At 41.1% G+C, this 14,513-nt stretch overlaps 1 protein-coding gene across 7 annotated transcripts in view; it reads right to left on the reverse strand.

Moving 5' to 3' along the window:
• Nucleotides 1-14,513, reverse strand: part of DLG2 (discs large MAGUK scaffold protein 2) — a 1,498,860-nt gene that overhangs the window by 510,096 nt on the left and 974,251 nt on the right. For all 7 annotated transcript variants that reach the window (XM_077807758.1, XM_077807786.1, XM_077807801.1 and 4 more), the window contains one exon: nucleotides 14,424-14,474. In XM_077807758.1, coding sequence (XP_077663884.1) covers nucleotides 14,424-14,474 — 51 coding nt within the window. The remainder of the gene's footprint in view (nucleotides 1-14,423; nucleotides 14,475-14,513) is intronic.

Genomic DNA, 14,513 nt, shown 5'->3' on the forward strand with positions numbered 1-14,513 from the left:
CAGGCAGGTTTTCCTTTGATATTACAAACAAAAACATTATTCTTCTCCATTTTCTTTACTGGTGAATATTTATTATGACCAACGTGTGGAGAATTTTCATGCTACTTTTGAGTTTTACTCTTATGTCACCTTCACGGTGCTGTCTGGGGTATGGATAGACTATGTAATCCTTTCCCACACATTTCTTTGTACAAACCCCTCTGCGAGACTTCAGTGCAGCAAGAGAATTGTGCTAAGTGAGTTATTGCACAAGTACTTCTGTATTTTGCGCCTCTCAGAATGAGATGGCCCAGTATGCTTAGTGACTCAACTCTGGTGAGTTAACAGTGGCCCTACTAGCAGAGATAATGAAGGACATCGTTTTTTAGCGGCAAAGAGTCTTCTTTGCTGCTTTTACAGATCCAGACTAACAGGGCTACCCCTCTAATAATTTTTTAGGTATCAGAAGTAGCAGTTGTTAGAGCAGGGCAATGGAAATCATGATTTCCAGGTTCTACTCCCAGTTCTGCTCCTGACTTTCTGAGAGACCATGGCCGGGTCATAACCTCTACACACCTCCTTAAACTCCGCCTATAAAATGGGTATAATACTTAAGATATCACTAAGAGTCATTGTGAGGCTAAGTGTGTTAATGTTTGCAAACAACTTTGAGGTCCCTGGATTACAGGTGTTGCAGACATGCAAAGTACTTATTCCTACATAATTTTCTGCACGTGAGACTGAAACAATCCATGATCTTTAATTTAAAATTATTTATCAGATTCCTCCAAACAAACAGGTTTCTTCCTGTTCGCAGCAGCCTTGAAAACTTCAAAAGGATTAATAAAATACTAAAATACCTTAGCACTTTTATACTGTATAAACCTGATATACTATTTTAATATAGAGAAATGTTTACAGTGATTTAAAATCTCAGCATTAGTCTCTGGATACCAGTTTTCCACATAAAAATAAACTCCTTTCTATACCCTACCCCCTAATCTACTACAGTGCAGCTCATCCGCAGCATAAATATCCCCCACTATTTCAGTCAGACTAGCTGACTCACTAAATTTCACCACAAAAAATACAGATGCCACTATATACAATTTATGCAAGTTATTAAAAGTATTGAGGATATTTTGTCATAAAAATAGATGAAAAAGCAGTAATTCACAGCATTAAAAAGATCTGTTGCTCTAGAGAGCTCTAAAACCTCAAATGTGAACTAAAAATATAGGTTTTTCTAACATGACATATTAACTTGTGTGTATGTGGGAGGGGACACTCATGTCTCTAGGAAGTGACTGAGATAAACTACTCCTTTGAGGGGCACTATGTGACATGCCGCTGGATAGCAGTGATAAATCCAAGGAGCTACAGCTTTCTCACTTGGCACAGCTGTTGTCCATGCAGAGTCATTAAGGCATTTAAATTTAAATGTAAGCCTTTAAAGTAACAATATGAAAATAAAGTTTTCTTTGACAACTGCTGAAAGGGAGCTAAATATGAGATATTTTTTCAGGTTCTCTTTTCCCCAGTCCTCGAGTCGCTATAAAATCTTAACTGTTAAAATGTTTTTCCTAGCAGTCCCTTGGCACTTGCCTTTTTCTCCTTACCCAACAATGCTGAGTTTTTGTTTTTCAGACTGACAGAGGGCCCTAGAGTCCTCTAACCACCCAGTTTGGGAAAGAATGCAACCACTTTTCAGCTGTAAAGATGCTAAAATAGTGGCCAAGTCTTCCTTGTAAGTAGATACTAGATGCAAAGCCATTAGCTAGGATTTGCCATGCATTGCATAAACTTCGCCCATCTGGAAGGACTCGTACTGAAACCGTCTATATTATGCCCATTCTAGGAGGGAATATATTCATGCGGTTGGTCAGGAGTCCTGGGCTCTGCTCCAGCTTTGCAGTAGGATTTTGGGCAAGTTATCTAATCTCTTCCTCACCTCACTCCCAATTTATTCATTTCTAACAACAATAGCACTAACAATCTATTTCATACGTCAAGAGGGATTTGAGGCTTACTCCAAGCCAGTATTTAGCCTCCCATGCCAGCAATCCAAACTGAGACAAGAATGTGGAACAATTCAGTTTCAAACTCCAGATGTTGTATGTGGAGCAAGAAAGCAAATAGACCAATGGCCACAGCCCCCTTTCTTCTCTGCAGTAGCTCCAACTCTCATGCCCCAAGCTATTCCACCTTTCAGACACTTACATTCCAAAGGGACAGGTGCTATAGAAGTATCCAGAGTTAGCGAGACAGACTCCCAGAAAAAAGACGCCCCTCTCCAACAAGCAGTTATTTCAGTGTGACGGCTGCTGTCTCACAGGATAAGAATGAAGAGCAAGATTTTCAAGTGACTAGTTACTGTGGGTGCCCAACTTGGGACTGGACTTGGATGGATGTTCAGCCCTTTTTTCAAGCCAGGCATTTTCAAGGTGTCTCAAGTTTGGCAACTAAAAACTGAGGCATCCAAAATCACTAGTCACGTCTGAAAATCTTGGCCAGACTATGTTAGTGTCATGGTAGCAGGACTGGCAGGAAGCCCTGAATAGCAGGTTCCTTCAGCTTCTCATCCCATCAGTACCCTTCCTCTGTGAGGTGCAGTTGTTACTGGGAAGGCAGTTGACCTGCATAGCACCCAAGACTGTGGCAAGGACTAGTAGTATCACAGGCTGATTGCACTTGCACAAATAAGACTTGATTAGCATTTTATTTTCTTTAACCGACGATTCAGTTCTACACACAGATAATGCTCATTCTTGTGTAGGTAAGCTATGCAGGGCCACTCTCTCTCTTCTTTAAAACACCCTTAGGTCACTACCCTGCCACAAGCCAGCAGGCAGGAAGGACTGGGTTTGTTTATTACAGTAACTGTAGTCTGAGTTTGCCAAGAAGAGATACCATTTGCTTTCACTAAGGAAGCATGTTAGGCCAGGTAAAGAAATGGCATTTAAAAAAAGCACCTAATCAGAAAGCTCGGAAAAGCGGGTGGTATCCACAACAACAATGCACTTGAAGAAACAGAGAGAACAACAGCGTGCATTGGACAGAGCAACACGACTACTTGGGGGACGCTAATTTTAGAAGTTTTTTTTTTTAAACCATTATGTTTTGTCAGACCATTCTACTGTCAATCATCAGGTGCTGACTTATGCACCCTGCACTTCTCAAGGGAATCCACTGCACACTGTTTTACAGTATGAGCTTTGTAAAGATCTGATGGTCTATCTTAAAAACACATTTCTACCATTCTAGCTGTTCCTGGATAACTCCCTCAAGGCTGTCATTTACTTGCTGTGAACTGCAGAGGACTGCACCCTCCCCATTGCAACGCCTTCTGACCCCTTCTCAATATTGAAGTCATAACATGCTGCTGCCTGAACAATACACAAATATGGCTGGTGTCTAGAGGCTTTAAAAAAAAAAAAAAGCCTTAGACTTCGACGCTCACTTTCCAGACATAGCTCCCAGCTGACACCACATAAATACAAGAAAGACTCCTGCCAAAATTCAGACTGTAAATAAAATTTTTACTTTAGCAGCTCATATAGGCTACACAAACCAGATAGGATTCTGTGCACTGTACAATGGAACACATTCCAATTTCTATTGCTCTTCAATATTCTATGGAATGCATTCGGAAACTTCCTGGCTTCCACCAGGGAAGTCGGTGCGGAAAACAGCATCATTAAATGAATGATTCCTATTCGTGCACCTGTTGGACACAGGAGAGAAAAACACAGACCTCATGTAGACTCCTTACTACATCAGAAGCAGATGAGAATGAATTTGCAGTTGTTCTTTTTTAGATAGGACCGATTGTTTGTGAATCTTTGACCCTAAAATTTACTTAAGTTCAAAAGGTTCAACCTCTAGTTGACTATGTGACACTGGAAGACCAGGTGCAAGCTCATGCCAGAGCCGCAACCAATACACTTGTGTATTACTAGAGCTCAAAGTGATTGTTGAATATATTTGGCATTTAAACTTCATGAAAACTAGTGGGATGTACAGGCATTGTTTTCACTTATCTGTATCCCATTATAATGTAGTAGCAAACATTTACATCATGTGTACCCCTGTAACTAAATAACTCATCCATTGAGAAAGAAGCCTGGTGGAATGCAAACGAAGAACTTTAATAGCAAAGTGCTGATTTCAAAGCAAGTGATCATTGTGTGTGATGATGGGAGGTCAAAGACTCCAAATGCATTCCTCACTCCATCATCAAAGGAAAGGCCATGTGGGCAGTGACACTGTCAGTTTGTTTTCTGTGAGAAGAAGTGATAAGTATGGATTCAAGGAAGGATCCTGAATCTCTAGACTATTTGGACTCTTACAGGGAAGTGTATGAAATGCAAAGCGGAGATCCCCAGAGACAACCTGGGCACCCTGAAAAGACTTTTGAAAAACTGGCAATTTATTACATCACTTTGGCATTACAGAATGTGGCTCATCTGTGCATTTATTGTATCTGCTTTAACCTCTCAATAACTCTCATTTCCTTTTCTTAGCTAATAAACCTTTAGTTAGTTTACTCTAGAATTAGTTACCAGCCTTGTCTTTGGTGTAAGATATAGAGTACCAATTGATCTGGAGCAAGTGAAAGGTCTCTTGGGACTGGGAGCAACCTGATGCGACGTGACTTTTGGTATAGGTTTCTTTTTACCACAAGTCCAGTTTGTCTGGGTGGCAAGATAGACTGAAGCATCTAAGGGGACTGTCTGTGACTCTATGGTAAGACTGGCATAGTGATCCAGGAGTTCAAATTTGTTACTGGCTTGGTGAAATCTAATTATAGAACATACCACCATCTTGGGGTGTCTGCCCTGTTTTCTGACAGTCTGACCTGAGATAGGCACTCTCAGTTGTGAGCCACTCCACATAGCATGACAAACTAGACACCTGAATTCTGGGGAGCTCTGGAAATCCAACCCTGTCCAGGTTCCTCCAGCAAGAATGCCCACATCCCCTCGGAGCTGGAAAATAAGAACCAAAACCACTTTCTGCTGAAACATGAATGCTGACCTCTGGAAGTGCAATTGAAATGCAACATCTTTTACAGTCTCTCTTATAATTAAGTGAGGCAGATTTTCAACCTCTCTGTGGAGGAAGTCAAGATGCAGACACTAAATAGAACACGTCAGAATGATCTGACAAAGGTCTCTCTCTAATGGATTTTTTCCATCAAAATATTTTCTTGATTGAAAATACAGTTTATTCAAAATCCAAATTTTCCACTTGAAATTCCAAACTGAATTTCCCAACAGTTTTTGATTTTCCATTTAAGTGTGGCCAACCCAAATCAAAATATTATTGTTCATTGAACTACATCAAAATGTTTCATTTCAGCAAGACTCAACATTGAACTGCATCCACCTGAACTGCTGTAGTGCCTCATGGGAGTTACAGTTCAGGTGCATCATGAGCCCATTCTTCTCTGTGGGCTGGGTTTCCTGACTGGACCACATCTCCCAGAATGCACCAGTCTTCCACTTGGTTGAACCATTGTGGGACATCATGGGAGATTAAGAGAACTTCCAGGCAGCACCACGGCACTCAGAGAGACACATTTCAATGTTGTATCAAGTAAAAAACTGAAATATTTCAATATTTCCAAATCTTTTTCCAAATTTTAAGCTCCAAAAAAAAATTTGACTTCTCATACTGATTTGGGATGAAAAGAAAATGTCAAAATATTGGAATATCCTACAGGATGGAAATACCAATTTTTTCAAAATCAACTCTACTAGTAACTAAGTGAATTTCTTTTTAGCAAACTCATAAGAATGGACCAACTAAACCAGAAAAAAAATGAAGACATTCTCAATCCAAACCCTGAACTGGCCATGAACTATTTTAAAAGGTTTATCTAACTCCTCCCTGCCTTTCTCCAACCCTCTTCACAGTCCCTTTCTGATATTTGCTGATATGCTAGCAAAATCCATCATAATTTCCTCAGCAGGTCTGGTATTCATTGCCTTATCAGTTACCAGTCGGGGGAAAATCTTATTGTCCAGAAACCTGGGACAAATAGAAGTGCTATCTAGGCAAATAAAAGTGTCGGGTTTTCTGCCAGCCAGCTGAGGGTAGGTTGAGTGATGTTAGGCACTATCTTACAGATTTGCCAGGTAGAAGGGGAGGGCAGCTGAAGAGGATGTGGAGCAAATAACTCAGCTGCTTGAGGGATAGCAATGAGGTAGGGGCTAAGCAGAACAATAGAAATGAGTTTCTCCTCAGAGAGCAGGGTGTGTAAAGAGGAGGACCTAAGCAGAGAAAAGTGAGCTATAAGTTAGAGGGGAAGGGGTTAGTCCTAGCTTATATCAGCCACAGAAGTAATGCCTTGCAAGATGAGGATAGGGCCAGGGAGAAGTGCACGACTGTATCATTGTAATGTGTTGCCTACTAGTGGGATGGACTGGGCTGATGGTGACTAGGGACAGGAGAGGTTGGGTCTGGGTTAGGAAAGCATAAATTAGCAGAGATCCCTTTCTCCATGCTGCTGACTCTCATGATTATATCATTAGTTGCACAATATCTGGTGTTATTCTTACAGTTTCAACTCCTGTAGTCACGTGATTACATGAGAAACTTGACTTTCAAAGTTAGTTCCTAGCCTCGCTGGTTGCACAGAAATGCTGGAAAACATGACCCCTAAACGCTCAAAAACCAGAAGCCAAGTTCAAAAAAATCATTCGATTTAACAAAAAATAATGCATTTGGGGTTTGACTTGTAATTTTCGAATGCTCAATCCTGCCCTCTTTGCCCAATAACTAGGAGACTCCAACTTGAATTGGCAGAGAGAATTCCTCACAGGCAGAGGGAAGAGCTCCAAGTTTATCAGCCACATACACACAGAAGAGATGGTGCCTCCAAGCATGGGTGCAATATCCTATTGGGAATTCCTGCAATTTGAACTTTCACAGTAGTGTCCAGTGGCTAGTCTGGGCTTTGTCTCTGCACTAAGGCCACCCATCCTGCCCTTTATCTTTGGCTTATGTTTAGCCCCCTGCCTAGTAGGCATCTGATGCATTTTACAGCCCTGAAATAACGGAGGCCTAACTCCACTGCACTAATGCAAGTCATTCTACACAGCATTTCCTTTTTACGGTGTATTTTTATTACTGAAGATAGAGGAAAGTAATGGCTTATTTTGAGGAATACTAAGCGTGCTTTTGGGCACTGAAGTTTATTGCAACCTGCCAAGCGCTATACTACTGCTGGATCTGTATTTTATGTCCATAAATTAGTATAGAAAAATCAAATGATCTCTAAGGTGGTTGAAGCATTTAAACGTGTAACTTTTTTGCACATTTGTCTGATACCTATTAATGTAATTTTGCTATATCAGTATGCACTAGAAGAATAATATATATATATATAGACTGTGGGACAGATTCAAGGTGCAGCTGAGGAAGGAGTATTCCACAAAGGTACAAAGGAGAACGTATTTCTGTGGCTGGCTCCACACTCGGAGTTCCTGCACTTCCTGCCCTAGCCCAGGTCTCTAAAGGAGGGGAATCTGCCAGAGTCTGATGCCTAGATATACAAGACTCCCCAGCAGTGCGTGGGAGGACACTGCTGTTCCCAATTCTTATACTACTATTGTGACTGTGCCCCATTCTTCAGTTCTGTGGTTTCCACAGCATAACTATTCCCGCAATTTTAATTACAAGTCTCATAATATTTGGTATTTTTCTTAAAGTCCCAGCTCTTGGAATCCTGTGATTATGTGAGAATCTCAGCTTTCATTTACAACCAACCAACCAAAGCAGTAAGTTTGTGATGCTCATGGTTACTATGGTGACCAGATGTCCTGATTTTATAGGGACAATCCTGATATTTGGGGGGTTTTCTTACATAGGTGCCTATTACGCCCCACCCCTGTCCTGATTTTTCCCACTTGCTATCTGGTCACCCTAATGGTTATAGAGAAAAGTTTGATAATATCACCCAAATGCAATTTAAAACCTAAAAGCCAGAAGGCAAATAAAAACAAGAAAAAATATCATAATTTGGGGGAGAATTCATAGATTCCAAGGCCAGAAGGGACTATTGTGATCAACTAGTCTCACTCCTTGTGTAACACAGGCCACAGAACTTCCCCAATATAATTTCTAGAGCATAACTTTCAGAGAAACAGCCAATCTTGATTTTAGAATGGTCAGTCATTGAGAATTCACCATGGTGCTTGGTAAAGTTATTCCAGTGATTAATTACTCTATTAAGTATTTATGCCTGACTTACGATTTTTTCAACACTCCGAGAGAGAGTATTGCCAACGCCAGGTCCCTATAGACTTTTCTCACAATCAATATTGCAACCAACTGGTCAACCACAAAAGAGTGCAACTTTGGCACTGCCAAGCTTATGGAATCTGGGCAATGCTCTGCAATGCAATCAGTGCCTAATCTCTGTTTCTTTAGTTGTTACAATTAACAAAGCGGGGAAAAGCACAGCTGTCCCAAGGGACAGCAATCCATTTTATTTTTGTCTGGTAATCCTACATTATTTTGTAGCTACAATTCAGGGATGCATGAGCTAGCTGGCAATTGCAAGTTTTAGGAAAGTATCATAAATGAAGTAAATAACTGATGAGATCTAAATTACGGTAGCTCAGATATCTGCACTGAGAAGGGAAGCTTATTATGTACTGTTTGCTACTGATGTACTATAGTTTTTGTATTTCCAAACCACTGGCCTAACATATTTTTGCAGCTTTGCCATTAAATGGAGACAATTTTCCAATCTAATTTCTAAGGCTCTTTATAGAAGAAAATGGATAATTAATGTGAAGTATTTATCACCTCTTCTGAAAGTACTGTCACTGTAACATAAATGGATAACAGCCATTTAAAGGCAATAACTTGTATTTTATCTCTCTCACAAAAACAGATGCAGATCCTTTATCATTCCTATTTCTGAGAATAGCACTGATAAGTGTGACTGAACATTTCAAGTAGTAAGAACAAGTAGCCACAGAATCTGCTGCTCCAAGTGCCTTCCCCCAGGAACTATAACTGTGTGTGTAAATGCTTACCAAACAACATTTAAAATATAATAGGAATAATTATCTACGTTAGCATTGGCAAAAACCACACTGGTTTCTGTACTATGTAAGCTGATAACTTTACACATCTATTAAAAATTAAAATATTACCCAGGAGGCATGTGTTCTGTTCAGTGACCTTTGAAAACTCTAATCTAATAAATAGCTAGAGATGCCCAAATAGTTTGAGAAACGATAGATAAAAATGCCTATAACTATTACACATTATATTGTGATGATACACAGAGAGTGACTCTTCCTGTGCTTTGCTTTAAAGTGTATAGGAAAACTTATCAATACAGATTTAAACTTGTGTCCCTTAAAAGTGTAAGGGTTATGATATTCCTGCTCCTAGACAATTAAAGGTACAGTGTGCAGAAGAAGTAGTGCAATGAGTCATTTACTCTCAGGGCTTGTCTATACAGGGAGTTTAACCATCAGCTTTTTATGTGTGCCAGGTAATGCATAGTACCAGTAATAGTGTGCACATGGGATGGTGTGTCCTCTGCCAATGAGCATCACTGTGTATACGTAGCAGCGGTTCGTGGCAAACTGAGGTCATGGCATTCTCTGATAATATTCTATGGTCCTTTGCTATACTTCTGAGCGGTGTGCATTTTGGGACTTTTCTTGGTGTGTATTGTGATATGCACAGCAGAAGCCAGGCTAGTTAAAATTTCCATGATTCATCTGCATCCACCCCATACTTTCTTTCTTGGAGGGCTACTTCCATTTTTGAATTGCGGTCAACAAGCATGGACCCAATTTATTCCTCGTGCCATTATGCCGGCAACCTCAAACACAGAGAGGCTGACTGGTCTGTATTTCAGCACTCAAAGGCAGATGACTTTTGTCTTTCAACTGTGCCAGCCACACCACCAAGCAGACGACATGGCAGGTGCAGCAGCAGCAGCATCTCCAGTAACAGGAGGTTCTTCAGCAGCTATGGAACTGGGACACAGATGAGGAAGAAGAGGAAGACACCAAGCAAGTGATAGTGGAGGTCCAGTTCCTGAAGCAGCTTCATAGCTTGTAGAATAGTTTCTGGGCTTAGGAAAACCAGTGTGGATTGGTGGAAAAAGGTTGTTCTGCAGACCTGGGATGACCAGCAGCCGTGAGAGAATTTCAGGATGGGGAAGGCAGTCTTTCTGAAGATATGTGCTGAACTAACCCCAGAGATACAATGGCAGTGTACCAACATGCAATGCCACATACCCACGGACAAGCAGGTCCCAACTGCCATCTGGAAGCTGGCTATCCCTGAATGCTACTGGTCTGTAGTGAACCAATTTGGTGTGGTGAGATTGACTGTTGGGCCACTGTCATTCAGATGTGTAGTGCTACCGAAAAGATGCTGTTGCACCAGGTTATACAGCTCATTAATGCTCTGGTGGTTATTGATGGCTTGGCAGACAAACTGTATTGGGGAAACTGATGGGATCTGCGTGCCTTTTTTCCCCCCTTTACCCCTCTCCCCCCAGTTAGAGCTCAGAATTCATAAACAGAAAGGGGTATTTCTCCATAGTGCTTGAAGAGCTTGTCGACCATCAGGGCAGGTTTACAGACAAATGTTGGGTGGTTTGGAAGGATCCACGGTGCTAGGTTCTTTCAGAACTCAACTCTTTTTAATGTCATGGAGAAAGGACTGTTTTCTTCCAGGAACACTAGGGAAATTAATGGTGTGGAGATTGCTCCAGTTATCTTCAGAAACCCAGCTTATCCTCTGCTGCTAAGTAGTGTGCAGTTTCCGTTGTTCTGAAGCCATTCAAAAGCTACTTGGGCTGAAGGCAGGAACTTTTAACTGCCACCTCAGTTGTTGCAGAATGGTAGTGGTGTGTACATTTGAAAGGGAGATGGCACTGTTTGTGGAATAGGTTGTAAGCAGCAGAAGAAAGTGTCCCAAAGATTATAGCAGCATGTTGTATTTTGCACAATATTTGTCAGAGCAAGGGAGAACCCTTAGCAGCGGGTGAGAGGCTTAGGTACAGAGACTTGCTCAGAGGTTCGGGCAATCAGCAAGGCCTCCAATAAAAAATTCCAACAGCCAGGGCAATATCATTGGGGATGCCTATTGCTCTTATTTTGAGTCTCATACCTGAAATTGTGCAGCTGTATATCCAGCTATTTATGTGTGTGTGTATGGGGGGGAGGTTGGAAATGTTTTGTGCAAATCCGTGTTGTTTATGGGCAGTGGAAGTGCAATGTTGAGGCAATTCCTATTTTATCTTATGTCTTTGCCTATATGTGCTTGTAAAACCTTATAGATAAGAGCAAAGTTCATTAGTTTCTGTGTAAAAATGAACTAACTCCTTATGAATGAATTTTTCAACATTTGTATTACTGAACAATCTATTATGTAACAAACAGACATGAACCTTTAACTGAAACACGAATGAAACAATATATTAAAAACAATCTAACTACAAAGAACCCTTTCATTAAACCGGATGTGAAACAAACCAACAAAGTGCAAGAGTGCGGTGCACAACACAACGCAAAATTGCAGGTGAATATGCATCTTGGCTCTACCAGTTCTTGTGCATGGGATGTCTGGTGTGGAGTGGCGAGGCTCGAATTACCAGGGGTGATAGAGGACTCAAAAGAGCTCGGGTTCCAGGTTCCAGTGTTCTCAGTGCCCTAAGCTAGGGTCTCTGATAATGGCCTCTGGGAGCCCTGCTGCAGGGGGCAGGGGGTACAGTTGGGAAAAGTTTCCACTAACCTGTATTGCCCAGGGGCTGCATATATTGTTTTACAGCCCTGCATTACCTGCTGCCCTATAGTAACATGCGCTGCAACAAAGCATTTTGGCTTTGTACTGCCTCCAGGAGTTGCTTCTGCATCTCCCTATCTTTTTCCATACTGTGTTTGGTCACAGTAATGCTTTCCCTAGCAACTGCCACGCTGTACTTGGTCACTACAACAACCTCCCTGGAGAGCGTCTTATCTGATTCCTTCTTTGTCCTCAAAAAAAAAAAAAACCCCTCAACCTCTCCACACTTTTGAGGGAGGACTCTGCAATGTCTATGAACATTTCATCATGAGTTTTCATTTTTTTCTCTCTGACAGGTTTGCCAGCCACTGTCTTGATAAAAGATCCCATCCTTGATGTTCTGGCTGGTACAAGAGCTGTGTATGTGGGAGTAGTAAAAACATTCATAAACAGCTATTGTGCATTTTCTAAAAAAGCTGTGACAGCACCGTGATATACATGTTTCTGGCTTTACCTCCTCAAGATTCTTCCCAGCCTTGGGGGAATCTTAGAGATGGTGAGCAATACACGTGGAGGTGGGTGACTAGAAGGCACAGAATGGCTTTGTTTAAAAAAAGCAAAGGGCAGGCCAGGAAGGTATGCTACGAGGTTATTCACCAGGATTGTCCCCCCAAATTGCTGCAGGAGTGGAAGGGAGCCATAAGCAATACTGATGGAAAATGACTGTGCAGCTATGACTCAATTTCTGGACAAAAACCGAGCTGGAACTAGTGTCCCAGCATGTCGGGCATTGCCCTCAGGGCTCGGAGCATGGCAATTTTGGCTTCTCCCTCCTGCATACGTGGTGAAAGTGCAGAGAAAAAACAGGATTCTGCAATGCTTGCCTGAAGCAGTCACTGTTACCATTCTTTCTTCATGTAAACCTGCAAAAAAACCTCAGCAGAGAGCTGTACCTGGCTTGCAAGATCCAGGCCTGAAATATCCACATCTACCTCTCAGAAAGTGAGAACAGTAACCAAATTGCCTTTTCTGTAACCACTGTCTCTGTATACTTTTGCCTTTCACACAAAATAATGTTTTCATTATGTGAATCTTGCATGGAAGTGAATAGGGTAGAGGCCATGGCAGACATTTGGAGCTGGCGAATGGGGTTTTGGAGCGGGGGGATTTTCACCAGATAGGACAGCTGAAGGAAGGGGAAAGAAAAATAGGTACGTGAGCAAATGCCTTCTCCAGAGTGAGCCTAAAAAAGATCAGTAGTCTGGGCTTTAGCATGAGATGTAGGGCAACTGCACCACTGAAGTAACCATCATTTTGGAAAGGTACACAGTGGAGGGGGGAAGCAAATGGATAGCGTGGAGCAATGGAGGGAGAGAGGCTGGAATGTTAGGTCACAACCGCCTACAATGGTTGTAGCCATGGACACCTGGGACAGAAGTTAGCATGGCAGTACAGCACAATAAATCAAACCTTAAATTTCAGCCTCCTCGGCACCTGTGTCATGTGTACACAAATGTTTTCAAACCAAATTAACTTGACTTAGTCCCCATGTAGACAAGCCCTTACTAGCTATTTAAGAATAGTTAGGTTTCCATAGTCGCAGCCCTGTTAGTCTGTATCTGCAAAAAGAAAAGGCGTACTTGTGGCACCTTATTGTCATATTTTGATCAATCAGGCCTTGCTTTCCATTATTTTATATAGAAAATAGCCTGTTTATACTAGTTTAAAGATAATTAAAAGAGGTCTGTAGTCTACTTCTGCAGTCTAAAAAAAGTTATGTATCCAGCAACCAAACACGTCACTGAGGCTAGGAAGACCGGATACCAAGTGATTCCTAAATCTGGACGTTTTCCAATGCTATGTTTAAATTGCACAGCTAACAATACAAGGTTTCAGTTCTAATACCACACACAGTTAATATTGATAAGAAATAAGTCTGTACAAATATTGTCCATGCTTTCACACATACACATTTATACATACAGGACCCTGCTTTTACACAGTATCAGAGGGGTAGCTGTGTTACTCTGTATCCACAAAAACAAGGGAGGAGTCCAGTGGCACCTTAAAGACTAACAGATTTATTTGGGCATAAGCTTTTGTGGGTAAAAAAATCCACTTCTTCAGATCTTAAACCCAAATAAATCTGTTAGTCTTCAAGGTGCCACCGGACTCCTTGTTGTTTTTGTTTTTACACAGTTACTACAACATTAACATTTGAAAGGCTGTTCATTGTCTCTCTATAAAGCGCTTATCTGTGCTAAATTTCTTCTTTCCTCATGAACACACAAGAAAGTCAAGGAGGCTAAAAGTGAGGAAAGCTTTCCATACTTCCAGCTTGCAAAGTACAAAGAAAATAATCTCTGCACCCAGATGTTCCATCACCTGATGGTCTTTTCCTAGTACTCAGACCTCAACACCATGTAATAGTTATTAATAGGAAAAGTGTTCTGGATCCTGACATGCAAACATGTGAAAGGCTGACACTGCTGAAGTTCTTATATTTACAAACTATTGGACAAATCCTGAAGTCCTCACTTAAAATGGAAAATGTTATCTGACTAAGGAATTTAGAATTTGAGCTTTCATGATATTATTTCATCATAATTTAATTTGTGCTACAGAAAATCAAATTTTCACTGGTTTCTATAATACAAAAAACAATTCATACTTACCCTCTCCAATGTAATTTCTTCAAATTCATATTCGATTTCTGTTCCATTGACCTAAGAAAGCATGTAACAGAAAATCCATTAGCAGTGCAT

The sequence above is a fragment of the Eretmochelys imbricata genome, chromosome 1 (genome assembly GCF_965152235.1).
Source record: "Eretmochelys imbricata isolate rEreImb1 chromosome 1, rEreImb1.hap1, whole genome shotgun sequence".
Lineage (NCBI taxonomy): Eukaryota > Metazoa > Chordata > Testudines > Cheloniidae > Eretmochelys > Eretmochelys imbricata.